The 18,893-nt window shown below is 38.6% G+C and overlaps 1 protein-coding gene across 2 annotated transcripts in view; it reads right to left on the reverse strand.

The window, feature by feature from the left end:
• Positions 1-18,893, reverse strand: part of mtmr2 (myotubularin related protein 2) — a 91,690-nt gene that overhangs the window by 44,834 nt on the left and 27,963 nt on the right. For both annotated transcript variants that reach the window (XM_078545802.1, XM_078545801.1), the window contains exons 4-5: positions 15,484-15,594; positions 945-1,046 (exon numbers count right to left, since the gene is read on the reverse strand). In XM_078545802.1, the coding sequence (XP_078401928.1) occupies positions 945-1,046; positions 15,484-15,594 (213 nt within the window). The remainder of the gene's footprint in view (positions 1-944; positions 1,047-15,483; positions 15,595-18,893) is intronic.

Genomic DNA, 18,893 nt, shown 5'->3' on the forward strand with positions numbered 1-18,893 from the left:
AATTTATAAATTAAGTTGGTAATTTCTCTTAAATTAATGTTACTTTTGTGCATTGAATTTGTGTGCTCATCAACTTAAGGAGGATCACTATTGAATTATTTTTAGTTCCAAGCTTTCTACATCATTCAAAGCAAGTAAAGCTTCCTTTACTTGGCCTCAATTTCCAATTTCAGAAGAGCACCTACCTCTGTGAATTTTTCTATTTCTCCATTCTGCCATCTTTATGGTTTGAGTGATATTGCTACATTAGCGTTGATTTGTAAGTAGTTTTGCAGTGTGAGACTGATTTCAACTGCAAATGGTTTCAAACTATCCAAATTCATTTCACATAAGACCCTTACAATCAGCAGAGAAATGATGCCTAATCTTATTTAGATTGGTTGGATTTGACTTAACTCTAAGCAGTGCGAGGGAAGTTCTCACTTGGCAACCTAGTCTTCATCATTACTCTATTTATCATAAATTTTTCATTCATTTATCAAGGTTAACAGAGTTGGCTTAAGGCAGTTTTAAATTTAATCCTGGAAAAAAAGCAACCCAAACTTTCATGAGTTACCTTTCCAAGTTGGTTTTTGGATCATCATTCTTCACTCACATCACAGGTCACTACAGCTACATACATACCCCCATGCAAACAGTAACATATTCATCCTGCTAAAATCACACACTGTAGGGCTTTGCACACTTAGTAGTGAATATTCTGGAACAATAGAACTAGTCAGCACAAATTTTAGTACAAAATTAAATCTGTAACTCTGCTGATATATGCCCTATTTAAAATTTTATTTTAATAGCACAAATAATCACTGCAGAGCAAATCACTTAGAGATATACTTAGCTACTCAGAAATATTTTAGAGCCAAATCTCCTTTCCACTAGATCGCATATACTATGTTTTTTAAAGTATGCTAAGTGACTACCATAGATTAAATACAAGACAATACCAAGTTGTTGGATATGGGAAAAGCAAATTTCATCAAGTTCTCAAAGATAGATCGTCTGGTGTGTCCTTCTTGTTTATGAGCAAATCTGATGGTCCGAACATCCTGTAAATGTAAAAACAGATTATTGGATGTTGGAAAACTATTGTTAAACAGTAGAAAGATTCTTTAAAAGCAGACATTTATTCCCTTTGCTCAATAAAAAATAAGACTATACTAAATGTTTTATGTACTTTTAAACTTAACAAAAATGCAAGCGTTTTGCAAACTGCATGAAGCATTTATGCTCACACATACAATTGTGTAAAACATGCAATACCAGTGCATAAATATTAGTGTATCCTTTCTTCATGCCATACTTAAGATGCGACTCTGTTTACTTTACCCATATTACGCATCATTCTCCAAGTAACTCATCCCAAGCAATGCTACTCTTGAATCTACTAGAAATATATCCAGAAAATACCTCAAGGTGGCTTCTCGTGAATTTTTCCTTACTTTAGAAAATGCATCTCTCTTTTCTTTGGTCCTCCAAGATGATGGGACCAAGGACAGGAGAGCCACCAAATTAAAAATTACATATGTAAGCCTGAACCTTGCTATGATGAGTAACCGTGTTGAATCACAATGTGACGTACAATGCCATTGCAAGCACTTATAATTTTCAAAATTTTGCCTTAGTTAGTATACTGAAAAAAAGTGGAAAAGTCATGAATTGAAATCAAAGCTGTAAGACCCTACACACTTTTATTGTGAGTAATACAAATTGGCTACACCAAAAAATAGAATTTCAAATCAGATTAACTATTAAAGTGGATAGTTTACTGAATTGAAAGTCTGAAGTATTATTCATGGATTAGCTAAAGCATTTGCCTGCATTTTAGAATAATAATTAGTTGTTTCTTGTTTAAAAAAAACTAACGATAATAGCAGGAACAGTGCACAGCAGGCTGTTCCTGCTTCAGTTTCCAGTTCTGAGTCACTGTTCCCAGTGTTCAGTCCACCTGCTGTAAATTCAGAGTGAGCAACAGGATATCTGGTGCTGTTGCAGCAACTTCAAGGACTGTAGTATTTAAATGAAAAGAACATTTTTCCCTGAAAAACTCTATACAGCCTTTCTGCACAATCGATAGACTCATAGCAGTAAAAACGCACTGCCTCACAGATGCGACTGTTGCTTCAGAAAGTGGGTGAAAAGTAGGTTGCACAATTCAGTATTCCAGATATGCTCCTCATAGCAGATTGGTGCAGTTTTCTGGGAAGAGATAGTGTAAAGAATCAATGCCATTTTCAAAAAGGAAGGAAACAAGAACATCTATTAAAAAAAAGTATGCCAACTGATAATTCTGCCAAGGCTACCCATCAGTACCTTTTACAATAGGACAAAGTATGCATGCCATTAGGTGTTTCCTTGCAATGTCTTGTATATTGATTACTACCCACACAAAGCATTCAGAGAACCTTAAAGCTTTTTGATTGTTTAGCATGCAAGGTTGTGCTGCAGTACCCATCCAACAATATTTGGCCTTTGTACTGTACCTTTAACGCAGTTAAACATTCTGAGGTAGCTCACAGGATCTACTTAGCATTGTGGGAGGACCACCATTACAAGGACTGCAGTGGTTCAAGAAGATGGCCTTTCTAGACTGTCTCAGGGCAGTGAGGGGTGAGAAATAAATGTAGCCTTGTCAGCACTGCCCACATCTCAAAAATAATTAAGAAAGAAATATTCTTTACAAATGAAACTGATCAGATGATCAAAATGTAGAATCAGTTTGGGCAGAGATAAGAAACAGCAAAATAAAGAAATCACTGGTGGGAGTGGTTTATAGGTCCTCTGACAGTAGTTACACTGTCGGAAGGAGTATAAATTAAGAAATAATTGGAGACTTACAAATCAAACTGGTAAAGGTAACCTGGAGGATGAGTTCATAAAGTGTACTCAGGATAATTTCTTGGAACAATACATTCTTGAACCAACCAGGGAACAGGCTATTTTAGGACTGGTAATGTCTAAATGACCTCATTGTAAAGGATCCTCTAGGCAAGAGTGATCATAAGCATGACAGAATTTCACATTCGGTTTGAGGGTGAGAAATTTGGGTCTGAAACTACTGTCTTAAATTTAATTAAAGGCAATTACAAGGCTATGAAGACAGAGTTGGCTAAAGTGGAATGGGAAAATTAGTTAAGAGATAAGAATGTAGAGAACCAATGGCAGACATTTAAGGAGATATTTCATAACACTCAACAAAGATATATTACATTAAGAAAGAAAGACACTGCAAGAAGGATGCACCATCCGTGACTAACTAAAGGAAGTTAATGATGGTATCTGTCATGAAGCTATTAATGTATATAATATTGTTGGAAAATATTTCTCTTTTAAAATAGAGGTTCAGTTTGTGAGTGTGTCGTAATTGGATTAAAGCCAGCTAGTCTGGGTGCTTTGATGTGTGTTAGTTTTGAGATGTAAGAGAGATAGAGTGAATTTGCATTTTTTTGAAAAGAGCATTCAAGAAGTGCGGTGAAATCTGGCACCTAGTGAGCAGAGACCAAGCAATATGTTTATGTTGCTAATAAAATTGGTACTATGAAAGGGGTTTTATTGTTAGAAGAGGTGGGTTCAAAGAGGCTGCTGATGCAATGAGAATTTACATTCAATGAGCTACGCTACGTATAACTTCAGCAGTTTGTGTGCGCGTGCAGAGTAGAGGCAATGTAAGATCAAAGCAGCTGTAAGCCTCCAACTGACTCCACAGGAAACAAAGTGAAAGGAACCTCATTTTGAATTTGTACGGTGAAAATGCTTTGCCTGGTGTCTGCTTAAAAATCTATGGGTTACTGTTGCCTTAATGGAGATTAGTTTAGGAATTTGTTTAAAGTTATGATAGCAGTAATTTGTAGCCGTGTATATGTATTTAACTTGTGTAAATTAATAAAATGTTTCAATTAGTTTAATATAAAACCTCTTGAGAACTGGTGGTCTGATTCCTGAATTTAGAGTTGCATCTTAAACATACTACTTAAAATACAGGTTATGATAGTTGTTTAAAGTTTCCCTCTGGGATTTTTAAATAACTCATCTTTACCAAAAGGCTCTCTCAGTTTGGGGCTCGTCCAGGAATAAAAATATTTCTAATTCCTTGGTTAGTCTGGAGTTGGTGAATCTTAAGGTTACGAGTACGAGAAGCGCTTTGAATTCAGGAGTTGGCGAGGTATTTTAAAAGTGGTGAGACTGCAAGATGGCTTTGGCAATTGGTAAGACTAGTCTGGGAGTAGATAACTCTGATTGGGTTGGAGAAACTAACCAAAAGTAAGTTAACAGAGTTGGCAGGTTAAGTTAAAATGGGGGTTACCCAAGGGTGCTAGGAAATCAGACATGATTAAAAGTATAGCACAGCATTTACAGTTGGAAGTGAAACCTGACACTACTGAGTCGCAGCTGGAGGTAGTGAGACTTCGGTTGCAAATGAAGACGCTTGAATTTGAACAAGCAAAGGAACTGAAAAAGCTTGAATTTAAAGCAAAGGACAGAGAAATGGCTTTTAAAAGGGAATTGGGAATTTTGAAGCTAGAGAAGGAGGAAAGAGAAAAAGAGAATTCCAATGAAAATGTTGGCAGTTTAAAAAAAGATGCCAGTAGGTGAGGAAGGATTTATCTCTAGAGTGGAATCCATTGGGGAGGTGTATATATTTGTACAAGCTCTTCCAAAGTTTGAAGAAAAAGATTTTGAAGCATTCTTTATTTCATTTGAGAAGCTAGCTAAACAGATGAAATGGCCACAGGAAAACTGGATGTTATTATTACAGTTTAAGTTGTTAGGTAGGGCCCATGAGGTATATGCTTCACTATCAGAAGAAATATCAGTGAATTATGATGTGGTGAAAAAGGCTATTTGAGTGCATATGAGTTGGTTCCTGAAGCATACAGGCAGAAATTTAGGAATATGAGAAAACAGCCTGGGCAAACATATCGAAGTTGAAAGAGTAAAACAAAGTAATTTTGACCGGTGGATACGGGTGTTAAAAATAGAAACAACCTATGCAGCCCTTGGGAAGTAATTCTTTTGGAAGAATTTAAAGATTTACTCCCTTCAGTAATGAGAACTCATGTGGAAGAACAGAGGGTTGATTCTGTAAGACAAGCAGCAGAGGTAGCAGATGATTATGAGTTAGTTCATAAGTGTTAAACCTTTTTTTTGTCACCCTTTGAAATTGGAAAAGGATAAAAAGTGGGAAGGTGAAAGGTAGGTAGGTACTCAGGGAAGAGGAGTAGCTGGAAGTTCCCAGGAAGTTTTTTCTCAGAATAAAAAGGAAAGCGCTGAAGCTAGAAGTGACATTTGAAAATTGAGGTGTTTTCATTGTAATAAAGTAAGGCACACTAAGTGTGTTGGAGATTGCAGGGAAAATCTGTTGGAAATTTTGGGTTACAGAAACGCTCAGGAAGTAAAAATACTGTGGGTTCTGAGATTCAGGCACAGGAGAAACCAGTGGTTTGTGTATAGATAAAACAGGAAGAATCAATGAAAGGTAAAGAAGTGAGAATGTGTTCACAGTTTACTCAAGAGAATTCTGAGGAGCATGTTGCAGAAATGTTTAAAGACTTTGTATGTGAAGGGAAAGTCTTTCCATGTGTACAGGGTGGAGGAGGTAAAGATGTTAAAATTTTAAGAGGCACAGGGGCTAGTCAATCCTTAATGTTGTGAGATAGTGATATTTGTTGTTCATAGGGAGGGTTCATGGAGATGCTAAATCAATTCCATTGTGGAAGGTAAATTTAAAGAGCAAATGGAAGACAGGTGAAGTTGTAGTTGGAGTGGTGGAAAAATTGCCCATTGCAGAGGTTCAGTTTATTCTGGGTAATGATATAGCTGGATCGCAAATGTAGGGGATGCCCGTTGTAGATGAGCAGCCTGTAGAAGTGCTTTCAACAGAAGTGTTACAAAAGGTACATCCTGGATTGTTTCCTGATTCTGTTGTAACGAGATCAAAGGCTCATCAGGAAGAACAAGATCAACAAGATAAACAAGATAAGCAGGCAGTTCAAAGGCAAGAAGGTGGTGTCGAAATCTAATTACCTGGCACTGTGTGTGATAACATTATTCAAGAGGAAGGAATACAGGACAGTTCAGCTGAAGCATTTAACTCAAAGAGGTTAGTGGAATTACAGAAAATTGATTTGCAATTAAAACAGTTATATCAGAAAGCTTATTCAGAAACAGAAGCAAAATGTATTCCAGTATGTTACTATCTTCGGGAAGATACTTTAATGAGAAGATGCAGGTTGGATCACGTCTCAGCAAATGAAAGCTGGAGTTAGGTGCATCAGATTGTTATCCCATTAGGGTATAGAAATGAGATTCTGAGGATTGCTCTTGAAATTCCAATGGGGGTACATTTAGGAACTGGAAAACACAGGAAAAGATAGAGGTTTTTTTTGGCCAGGGTTGCATAGGGATGTAGACAAATTCTGTTGAACCTGTTATACATGTCAAATAACAGGAAAACCACAAGCCGTGATTAAGCCGGCACCTTTAATCCCGATACCAGCATTTGAAGAACCTTTTACCAGGGTCATCATCGATTGTGTAGGACCCCTCCCTAAGACTAAAAGTGGAAATCAGTATTTATTGACAATAATGGATATGTCTACCAGGTTTCCTGAAGCGACACAGTTAAGGAATATTACAACTAAGAAGATTGTGGAGGAGTTAATTAAATTTTTTACAAGGTATGGTTTACCTTAGGAAATACAATCAGATCAGGGGTCAAATTTCATGTCATAGCTGTTTAAGGAAGTAATGAACAGTTTGGGACTAAAACAGTTTAAGTTAACAGCTTATCATCTGGAGTCACAAGGAGCTTTGGAAAGATAGCATCAAACTTTAAAAACTACGATAAGAGCATATTGTCAGGATTATACATAGGATTGGGATACAGGAATTCCATTTTTGTTATTTGCTGTTAGAGACACTCCAAATCCATAACTGGTTTTAGCCCTTTTGAACTAGTTTATGGTCATGAGGTAAGGGGAACACTGAAATTGATTCATGAGAAATTGGTGGGTCAAAATTTAGAAACTATTTTCCTGGATTATTTATCAAATTTCAGGGAAAGATTGAACAGAGCATGTGAGTTGGCTAAGGAACATTTAAAGACAACACAGCACATGATGAAAGTGAAAGCAATTAAGAATGCTTAAACTTACAGTTATATTTCTGGGTAGAAAGTACTATTTTTGTTACCAGTACTAGGTGATTCATTAAATGCAAGATTTAGTGGGCCTTACAGGAATGAAGAGAAATTGAGTGAAGTAAATTATTTAATAGATACTCCAGATAGAAGAAAGAAGCAGAGGGTGTGTCATGTAAATACGCTCAGAAAGTACTTTGACAGGGAAGAGGAACAAAAAGAGGTATTCGTGATTGTGGATGATGAGAAAGAAGTAGAAGTGCAGGACTCTGAAATTGATTTTCCTCTAATCAAATTGGATAATGAGTGCTTGAAAATTTAAATGAAATATTGAGTTACCTTCCAAACAAGTGTCAAAGTGATTTGGAAAAGCTATTGCAGTCACACAAACCTATTTGTGGAAATAATTTGGGAAAGACACATTTAGCTTTATATGATGTATGTATAGAAATATCATCTTCTATAAGGCAACATCCTTATAGATTTAAATCTGGCAAAGTTATCACAAGTACAAAAAGAGATTGACTTCATGCTTCAAAATGATAGAATTGAAAATGATATCATTGAGGCTAGTTGCAGTAACTGGAGTTCACCAATTGTACTGGTACTGAAACTGGATGGAACGCAAAGACTGTGTGGACTATTGAAAGGTAAATGCGGTGACAAAAGCAGATTCAAATCCCATACCACGGTTGGAAGATTGCATTGAGAAAGTGGGACAATCGAAATTTATCACAAAGATTGACTTGCTAAAAGAATATTGGCAGGTACCATTGTCGGAGAGAGCAAAGGAAATATCAGCATTTGTAACGCCAAGTGGACTATATCAGTTTAAAGTCATGCCATTTGGCATGAAGAATGCACCTGTGACATTTCAAAGACTGACAAAGTAATTGCAGGTCTAAACAAATGTATGGCTTTTATTGTTGATCTAATCGTTTTCAGTCAGACGTGGGAGGAGCATTTACAGTAACTGGAAGAATTATTTACTCGATTACAAGAAGCTAATTTGTTGATGAACTTGGCTAAAAATGAATCTACAAAAGTGCAAGCCACATATCTAGGCCATACTATTAGACATGGAAAGGTGGCTACAAGAGATACGAAAGTCAAGGAATTCATAGATTTCCCTGTGCCTACAACAAAACAAGAAGTTTTGAGATTTCTGGACATGAGTGGGTTTTACCGGAAATTTGTACCAAATTTTAGCCAAGTGGTTGCTCCACTGACTGAACTATTAAAAAAGAAAATGAAGTTTCAATGGACACTGGAGAGTCAGAAGTCATTCGATAGTTTGAAAACTGTATTAACTGCAACACCAGCATTGGCAGTACCCAATTATGCCAAGAAATTCAAGTTGGCCGTTGACACAAACGATATAGGCACTGGGGATGTACCATTACAAGATGACGACACTGGAATTGAAAAACCGATAGGGTATTTTTCACAAAAGCTGAATGTATAACAGAGAAGATATTCAACGATCGAAAAAGAGACTGAGTTTGGTGTTAGCATTGCAGAATTTTGAAATGTATGTTGCAAACAATTCATCAGGAACAATTGTTTACACAGACCATAATCTTATGAAGCTTTTGGACAAGTTTTGAGACAAAAGTGCAAGGCTTTTCAGATGGAGTCTATTACTACAGCCATTTCATCTACAGATTATATATATTGCTGGAAAAGAAAATCTGTTTTCAGATATGTTATCAAGAGTTTGAAGCTTAAAGGAAAATGGGACTTTTTTAAAAAATCTAGACACTGAACTGGAGTGATTTCTGTTGATACCAAGGACTTGTGTATATATATTGTTATGCTCACGCATGCATCTCTGAAGGCGGAGGAGCATGTTAGTGGGGTGGTGAAAAAGGCATATGGGACACTTGCCTTTATCAATCGAGGCATAGATTACAAAAGTAGGGAGGTCCATGTTGGAGTTGTATAGAACTTGGGTGAGGCCACAGCTGGAGTACTGTGTGCAGCTTTGGTCACCACATTATAGGAAGGATGTGATTGCACTGGAGGGGGTGCAGAGGAGATTCACCAAGATGTTGACTGGGATGAAACATTTAAGTTATGAAGAGAGGTTGGATAGACATGGGTTGTTTTCATTGGAGCAGAGAAGGCTGAGGGGCGACCTGATCGAGATGTACAAGATTATGAGGAGCATGGACAGGGTGGATAGGGAGCAGCTGTTCCCTTTAGTTGAAGGGTCAGTCACAAGGGACATAAGTTCAAGGTGAGGGGCAGGAGGTTTAGGGGGAATGTGAGGAAAATCTTTTTTACCCAGAGGGTGGTGACAGTCTGGAATGCACTGCCTGAGAGGGTGTTGGAGGCGGGTTGCCTCACATCCTTTAAAAGTACCTGGATGAGCATTTGGCACGTCATAACATTCAAGCCTATGGGCCAAGATTAGGTAGGTGTTTCTCACATGTCGGTGCAGACTCGATGGGCCGAAGGGCCTCTTCTGCACTGAGAGATCCTGTGATTCGGCAATGTAATTGTAATAAGTATAGGAGATAGTGTGAGATGGGTTATTAAAGTGAAGCAGTCTTTTAGAATTATGACGGTTCATTTTTCAATAGGGAGGGGGAGGTCATGAAGCTATTAATGTATATATTACTGTAAAATATTTTTCTTTTAAAATAGAGGTTTAGTCTGTGGGTTTGTCTTAATTGGATTAAAGCCAGCTAGTCTGGGTGCTTTGATGTGTGCTAGTTTTGAGATGTAAGAGAGATAGAGTGAATTTGCATTTTTTGAATAGAGCATTCAAGAAATGGGGTGAAAACTGGCACCTAGCAAGCAAAGACCAAGCAATATGTTTATGTTGCTAATAAAATTGGTACTATGAAAGGGGTTTTATTGTTAGAAGAGATGGGTTCAAAGAGACTGCTGATGCAATGAGAATTTACATTCAATGAACTGTGCTAAGTATAACTTCAGCAGTTTTTGTGTGTGCAGAGTAGAGGCAATGTAAGATCAAAGCAGCTGTAAGCCTCCAACTGACTCCACAGGAAACAAAGTGAAAGGAACCTCATTTTGAATTTATACGGTGAAAATGCTTTGCCTGGTGTCTGCTTAAAAATCTATGGGTTGCTGTTACCTTAATGGAGATTAGTTTAGGAATTTGTTTAAAGTTATGATAGCAGTAATTTGTAGCCATGTATACATATTTAATTTGTGTAAATTAATAAAATGTTTCATTTAGTTTAATATAAAACCTCTTGAGAACTGGTGGCCTGATTCCTGAATTTAGAGTTGCATCTCAAACATACTACTTAAAATACAGGTTATGACAGTTGTTTAAAGTTTCCCTCTGGGGTTTTTAAATAACTCAGCTTTACCGAAAGGCTGTCTCATAACAGTATCAAATTGAAAGAAAAGATGTACAATGCTGCAAAGAAAAGTGGCAGGCCAGAAGATTAGGAAAATTTTAGAAACCAGCAAAGGATGACTAACAAAATGAGAGAAAATTAACAAGAAATATAAAAACAGACGTAAAATCTTCTACAAGTATACAAAAAGGAATAGAATAACGAAACGGAGCATTTGTCCCTGAGAAGGCGAGACTGGGAAATTAATAATGGGAAAAAGGAAATGGCAAAGACTTTGAAGAAGTATCACTAGAGAAAAGGTACTAGGAAAATTAACGGGACTAAAGGCTGACAAGGCCCCTGGACTCGATGGCCTGCATCCTAGGGTTTTAAAAGAAGTGGTTGCAGAGATAGTAGATGCATTGGCTACAATCTTCCAAAATTCCCAAGATTCTAGAAAACTGCAAATATAGTACAACTACTCAAGAAAAGAGGGAGGCAGAAAGCAGGAAACTATAGGCCAGTTAGTCTAATATCAGTCATTGGGAAAATGCTAGAATCTATTGTTAAGGAGGTAGTAGCAGAACATTTAGAAAATCATAATACAATCAGGCAGAGTCAACATGGTTTTGTGAAAAGGAAATAGAGTTTGACAAATTTACTGGAGTTCTTTGAGGCTGTAAACAACAGGATGGATAAAGAGGAACCAACAGATGTAATGTATTTGGCTTTCCAAGAGGTATTTGATAAGGTGCCAGATAAAAAGTTACTGCACAAGATAAGAGCTTATGGTGTTCAGGGTGACATATTAACATGGATAGGGGATTGACTAACTAACAGGGAACAGAAGCCATATTTTCATGGAGTCATAGAGACTCCACACCTTAGCCAAAATGGCACCAGGGCCCTGGATTTGGAAGTCCCACCCCCATTTCTGACAGATCCTATTTTTGCCTGGGGTAAAGGGAGTGGAATGTGATTCATACATGGGGGAAGCATGAACCCTGCAGTACAGAGGGCTTTGGGTGTCTTTGTACACAAATCACAAAATTTTAGGAACATGGCAAACAGAATCAGGTGTAGCCCACATGGCCCCTCGTGCCTGCTCCACCATTCAATTAGATCATGGCTGATCTTCTACCAAAATGTAATTTTTACACATGATTCCCATATCCCTTAATATCTAGAAAGCTATCAGTCCCTGTCTTGAATATACTCAATGGCTGAACCTCCACAGCCCTCTGGGGTAGAGAATTCCAAAGATTCACCACCCTGTGTGTGAAGAAATTCCTCCTCATCTCAGTCCTAAATGGCCTACCTTTTATTCGGAGACTGTCCTCTCTGGTTCTAGACTCCCAGGCCAGGGGAAACATCCTTAATACATCCACCCTGCCGAGTCCTGTAAGAATTTTGTATGCTTCAATGAGATCACCCCATATTCTTCTAAACTCTAGAGAATATAGGCCCAGTCTCCTCGCCATCCCAGGAATCATTCTGGTGAACCTTCATTGCATTCCATCTATGGTAAGTATATCCTCTTCCTTAGGTAAGGAGGCCAAAATTGTACACAATATTCCAGGTGCAGTCTCAGCAAGGCTCTATACAGTTGCAACAAGCATGGCTGATCTGATTGCGGTCCTTAACTCCACTTTCCTATCTGCTCCCCATAACTTTTGAGTCCCTTGCCAATCAAAAGTCTGTTTAACTCAGCCTTGAACATATTCAATGACCCAGCCTCCACTGCTTGCTGGGGAAGAGAATGCCAAAGACTAACAACCCTCAGAGAATAAATTCCTCCCCATCTGTCTTAGGTGGGAGCCCCCTTATTTTTAAACTTTGCCCCTAGTTCCAGACTCCTCCACAAGGTGGCAGACATTATACTGACACACAGGTACTACTCGAAGGGTACCTGTGGTGAACACTTTAATCACAGAAAATGGTTCAGCTTCAAGGACTAAAAATTTTCTGAAAGAATGTGTGTTTTAAAAGACACTGTTCCTTAATGCAAGAACTATGGTTGCTTCTCTTAGAAGAGGCACCATTTACAAGAAAAGGTAATTAAGCAGTGTAAAGAAGCTGGAAACCTATTGATCCAGGCGGACAATGTACAAAAGGTGGTTTATGGCTCTGAGAAAAAAACACCAGTCCCAACTGCTTCTGAAGGAAGATAGCAGCCTTTTTGCAGTCCAGAGCCAGTCCACAGCTGGAAGTGAATACAAGCTGCTTCTAATTTGCTCTACTTGCTGGAATTGAGTATTTGCAGGTTCAAGTCCACCTGAAAAGCAGTGCAAGAGTCATGATTGTTTCAGATTAGTGCTGAGGCGCCAATCGCATAACATGGACGCCACATCAAGGACTCCATCATCTTTCCTTTTCCCTTGAATCATTGACTCTTAACCTTTGGCAGAATTCCTCTTTTTTTTGGTGTGTGTGCATGTGAGAGAGAGAGAAAGAAAGAGAGAGAGAGACTTAGGGTATCTCAAAAGAGTAACTGGTATACTTTCATATTTCATACTGTGTTAATAAACTTTGTTTTTCTATTCAACAAGAGTGGTTTTATAATAAACTAATAAGTTTGTTGTTAATTGAAAGAAACTTGGTTAAAGTCTCTTTTATTCTGGGTAACAGTAGCAATTTGGTGAGTGAATCAAACTTATAAACTACAGGGGCAATCTGTGGAGCAGTAGGGCTAGTCAAACCACGTACTCTGCCCACCCTGGTTGTAACGTGTTGTGCAATTGGCATTCCAACATATGCTTATCCCTCTTCTATTTTCATAGGCATTCGTAAGAATTGCCACTGGTCGCAACATCTTCATTCATTCCACTTGTTCTAAGTACCAGCACAAACATAGCCATTTAAGTAGGGTAACAACATGAGAATTAAGGAGTACTGGATGAATCTTTGAGAAGCAAATATTGTCAGTAGGGCCAAAGGCAGAAATTGCTAGCCAGAAAATCAGCTTATGTCCTTCCTCATCCAAGGGGTTCAATCCGCAAATAATAGAGCACTATCTGTGGAGTAACTTGAGGCTGTCCAAAGCACGTTCTAAGGTATGGAGCAATCTGACAGCCTTATCTGTATAGTAAGGCTGACTAGCATTGTGGTCCCCAATGAATTCATGTCAAATTCATTGACACTGCTGTAGGGTTCTAATGAAATAGATTCTAAAGCACAGTGAAAGCACCTGTCATGAATGCTCACATTGTTAATTTAGAAGAGCTACATTCAAATGTACAACAAGCTCTCTTGTCTGGCTTAGTCATGCTAGAGGTTTTTTTCAAGCTCATCACTGTCCATTGAGGGGTGTACTTGCTAAGGAAGTGCTCGGCAGCTGGGAGAAGACTTGAGTCAGGAACAATGAGGCTGCTGCTTCTCAATTAACTTGTCAACATTGCTGGACTCTAGCTTGGAGTTACATGCTCAACAACTTGGGAGTAATGAGAAACAATTGGGCCTGAACTTCCTCGGAGTGGGAATCAGAGTTAACCTAGTTTCTAACCTTAATTTTTGTTTTCCATCCTGTCTCGCCTGACCTTCTGATTCAGGTCGGGCAGGATCCGGGCAGTGCAGCACGTCCCTGGGGCCTGGCGTCAAAGAGCAGCTCGGTTAATGCAAAGAGGCCATGCCCCATTTTTACAGCACTAGCCTACATAAACCAGGCCAAGTTAAATGCCAGTGAAGGTTAGAGGTCCTTGACAGACCAGGAAGGTGGTAAGCATATAATAAATTGGGTAGGATTTGGGGGGTGGGTGTTAGGGTTAGGGTCAGGTTGGGTAGGATCTCGGGGGTTGGGGGGAGGGGGTTAGGCCTTGGGCATTGGATTGGGTCGAGCCTGGGAGTGGGGGGAGGAAGTGAAAGTTAGATCTGGTGGTCGGGGGGTGAGAGTCCCAATGGGTGAATCCTGTGGGTTGGGGAGTTCCGGGGGGGGGCGCTAGTCAGGTGGTTGGGGGAGACCGCTGGGGGGCATTGGGGGTCGCTGTGGGTCTGTACAATAGTTACCCAGAAGTTAGAAGAATTAAAACCTCTTCTAACTGTTTCTGGGTAACTATTGCCGTATAACAGTTGGAACCATCCAAGTAAGATAGCAACCATGCACTAAATATGCTCACTGGTGAGGCACAAAATAAAAGAGATGAAACAATGCATGTTATGGCATAGTGATTTAAGGAAAATCAAATGTTAAAGTAACCACCTATCGTTATTGCACAATATCCACAGAATAGTAATGAGTAAAAGAGATAATGTAAAGAAAAACAAATTGTAAGCTCACCAACATTGTCAACAAGTACGAATCTTACAAAGGTTTCAAGACCATAAGTTGCACCACAAACCAGCTGTCCAGCCAACTAAGCTAATCGATGTAAAGGGTGAACTCATGCTGTGTAAGACATGCACCCTAAGATTGGGAAAATCATTCATTACAGATAAAGGCCCTTGTTTTCATGTAGGGGTTTAATGATGCTTTTCTCATTTTATGTAATAATATGTCTGCGAAGGCTAACCTGAGTGGGGGGAATGTGAGGGCTGAAAGGGAGCGACCATGGAATATCCAGTTTTGCAGTTACTGTACACACAAGTCGCGATAATGAGAACCTTTCCACTGGTCAGGTATTCTGCCCATAGGAACAAATTTGATGCTAACTAATCCACTAAGTGATGCAGAAGATTAATAAAACCTGTATTCCAAGAAATTGTGTCAACATATGTTCTATGTTGAAGAAGTTATATAAATCCCAAGTTGCTGTTGTTTGTGCTGTTGCAAATTATTTCATAAAGCAGCACATATTTCTCAGAAACAGCACTATGAAGCAAGTAAGATAGCAACCATGCACTAAATATGTTCACTGGTAAGGTACAAAATAAAAGAGATGAAACAATGCACGTTATGGCATAATGATTTAAGGAGAATCAAATGTTAAAGTGCTCACCTATTATTACTGCACAATATCCACAGAATAGTAATGAGTAAAAGAGACAATGTAAAGAAAAACAAATTGTAAGCTCACCAACATTGTCAATACAAGTACGAACCTTACAGAAGATTTCAAGACCATAAGAGTTTTCCCCTCGACTGGATGCCCCACCAATCTTTTCAACACGGCTGACCATGCCCAGAGGAACATCAAGAACAAAAGGTGGGTCCTATACCAATTATAAAAACACAGATGTCAAAAGTACTTGAACAAAGCCACTTCAACTTTAATAAAGTGGTGAATATTTAAAACACTACAAAACAGCGAGGGGCAAAATTTAGATAAATTATCACACACAAGCCACCAATTATTTAACAAGAGCATAACACCACGTTGTTTTATCACCTTGGGATATGTGCAAATTATTCAAGAATTTAAACGTAGCATTGTTGCGCCATTCTGAAAAATATATTTAAGAGCTTATTCATAACACTGTCATCAGACTGGATTCTTAGAAGCTATGTTCAGGTTCATTTTACAGCAAATTAGGATCAGGGTAATGCATTCTCCAACATACAGGCTGATGGTCTTTGCAATCATCCACAAGGCCCTTGCCTTCCGTGAACTTACTAATATCTCACCAGGAACAGAAGGATACAGCCGAAGATGCTGAGGGAAGTTAGAGTGAAAATTGCAGAGGTACTGACCATAATCTTACAATCCCCCTTAGAAAGAAGGATGGTGCCAGAGGACTGGAGAATTGCAAATGCTACACCCTTGTTCAAAAAAGGACATAAGGATAAAGCCTGCAACTATAAGCTAGTCAGTTTAACCTCAATGGTGGCAAAGCTTTTCGAAACAATAATCAGGAACAAAATTAATGGTCACTCAGTCAAATGAATTAAGGGAAGCAAGCATGAATCTGTTAAAGGCAAATCATGTTTAACAAAAGTGTTTTTGATGAGATAACAGTGTTGGACTTTCAAAAAGCATTTGATAAAGTGCAACATAATAGACTTGTCAGTAAAGCTGAAGCCCATGGAATAAAAGGGACAGTGGCAGCATGGACACGAAGTTGCCTGAGTCACAGGAAACAAAGGCTAGTGACGAACAGTCATTTTTCAGACTAGGGGAAGGTATATAGTGGGGTTCTCCAGAGGTTGGTAATAGGAGCACTGCTTTTCTTAATATATTAATATATTAAAGACCTAGATTTGATGTACAGAGTACAACTGCAAAATCTGCAGGTGACACAAAACTTAGGAATATAGTGAAGCGTGAGGAGGATAGTGATGGGTTAAAGAGGACACAGAGACTGGTGAAATTAGCGGACACACGATAGATGAAATTTAATGCAGCAAAGTGTAAAGTGGTATATTTTGGTAGGAAGAATGAGGAGAGACAATACAAAAATAAAGGTACAACTCTAAAGGGAGTGCAGGAACAGAGGATCTGGCAGTATATCTGCACAAATTGTTGAAGTTGGCAGACCAAATTGAGAAAATGGTTAAAAGACATAAGGGATACTGGGATAGACGGAGTACAAAAGCAAAGAAATTCTGATGAACCTTTATAAAACACTGGCTCGGCTTCAACTGGATCATGTTCAATTCTGGGCACTGCACTTTAGAAAGGATATGAAGGCTTTAGAGATTTAAAAGATTGATGAGAATGGCTGCAAGGATGAAGGGCTTCAGTTACCTGGATAGTTTGAAGAAGCTTGGGTGGCTCTCCTCAGAGAAGGGAAGATTGAGAAGAAATTTGATAGAACTGTTCAAAATCATGAGGGGTCTACACAGGGTAAATAGAGACATTGTTCCTATTGCCAGAAGAGTTGACAATAAGCAGACACTAACTTGAGGTGACTGACAAAAGAACCAATGACAATTTAGGAAAAGCTTTCTTACGCATCAGGTGGTTAGCATTTGGAATGTACTGAGTGTGTGGTGGAGGCAGATTTAATCACTGCTTTCAAAAGGACTTGGATAAACATGTGAAGAGAAGCAATTTGTAGTCTCAGGGAAAGGTCAAGGGAGTGGTTCTAACTGAATTGCTCTAGCAAAGAGTCAACATGGACATGATGGACCGACTGGCTTCCCTCTGTGGTGTAACCATGCTATGATTAGAATAAAGGTTAATAGAATCTGTTAAGGTCCATCAGCTTTGCACTATACCATGTGGATGGGCAAAGTAAGCAGCTCAGTTTCCTTCTGACCTGTTACACAGAGGTAGAATGCCATCTGAGAAAATAGTTGTTTCCAAATTTCAGATGTATGCCAATATTACAGTAAAGCATATTCTATTATTGCCACTTTCAACTGGAAATGTTGCTGCACGATCTGTGACAAAAACAGTTGAAGTTCAGCTTGGCGGCTGTCCCTCTAAACCAGTCACAGTACAAAGCAGCTCAAAAGTTAGCTCCTACTAGAATCTTGTGCCAAGCTTGCATTTTTAAGCGCACGATATCCATAGGACTTTCCACAGTTCACTTGTGATGCCACTTCCTCAAAAAAAAAATCAGGAAGATTAGTCAGGCAGAACATTCCCCTTCAGAAATGGCTATTTACTGGGGTATTGGGCAGGTAATCTCAGTTTATTCCTGATAATATAAATCATTATTTTACCAGTATGCAAGACTAAATGACTTGTAGATGCCTGCATTAGCTTTGCCACTTTTTTGGGAACAGGCATCACGTTAGCCGGTTTCCAATAAACCGGGAACACCTTGCCTGGAGCAGCAATGTCAGAATGTCATTACAAAGATAATGGAAAACTTTGTGCACACGGATGTCATAATAATCATCCAATGCTGTTTTCTTGCCTAATTTAAGACTGGCAGCAACCACAAAAATTCTGGGTAGGAATGCAGGATGTAGTTAACAAGTTGGAACATGTTTTAGATCTGTAAGAAAAGCAAGATACAAATGCAAGATACTCTATATTGGGGGAGAAAAAAACTAATTATACATTAAAATTAAGAAAATTTATGAAGGTATCTGGGAGCAAAGCCAAATTTGCCACTTTCAAGAACGAGACAATGTGGAGAAACAATTAAATAAAGCACAAAAATGTTGGAATACATAGCCAGAACAGAGAGTATAAATTTGTAGAAGTTATGCTGAGGATTTTCAAAACACTGGTCAGACTACACAGAGTACCATGTACAATTTTGGTTACCACACTTTAGAAGGGACATGCATGCACTAATAGAGCATCTATTCAAGCTATACAATCCTGGATTAAGGTTAAAGGGATGAGTGAATTCTTCTGATATTTATATTTTATCTTCCTTTGATGATGAATAATTTATAGTCACTTGGTAGTAACAGAACTTGAGTATTGTTGAAAAAAAGAGACGTGCCGTCAAATCTTTTCATCTTGCACCCTTCAGGACAGACGCAAAAATACCGAATCTCAAAGGGAACAACAATTTATACTGCACGAGAAGAGGGCAGAAAAGCAAGATTAGTTGGCAAGTAGACCCTGATTCATAGAGGCATTGCCATGGAGAATGCACCAGGGAATGGT

Source organism: Cetorhinus maximus, chromosome 7, assembly GCF_964194155.1.
Source record: "Cetorhinus maximus chromosome 7, sCetMax3.hap1.1, whole genome shotgun sequence".
NCBI lineage: Eukaryota > Metazoa > Chordata > Chondrichthyes > Lamniformes > Cetorhinidae > Cetorhinus > Cetorhinus maximus.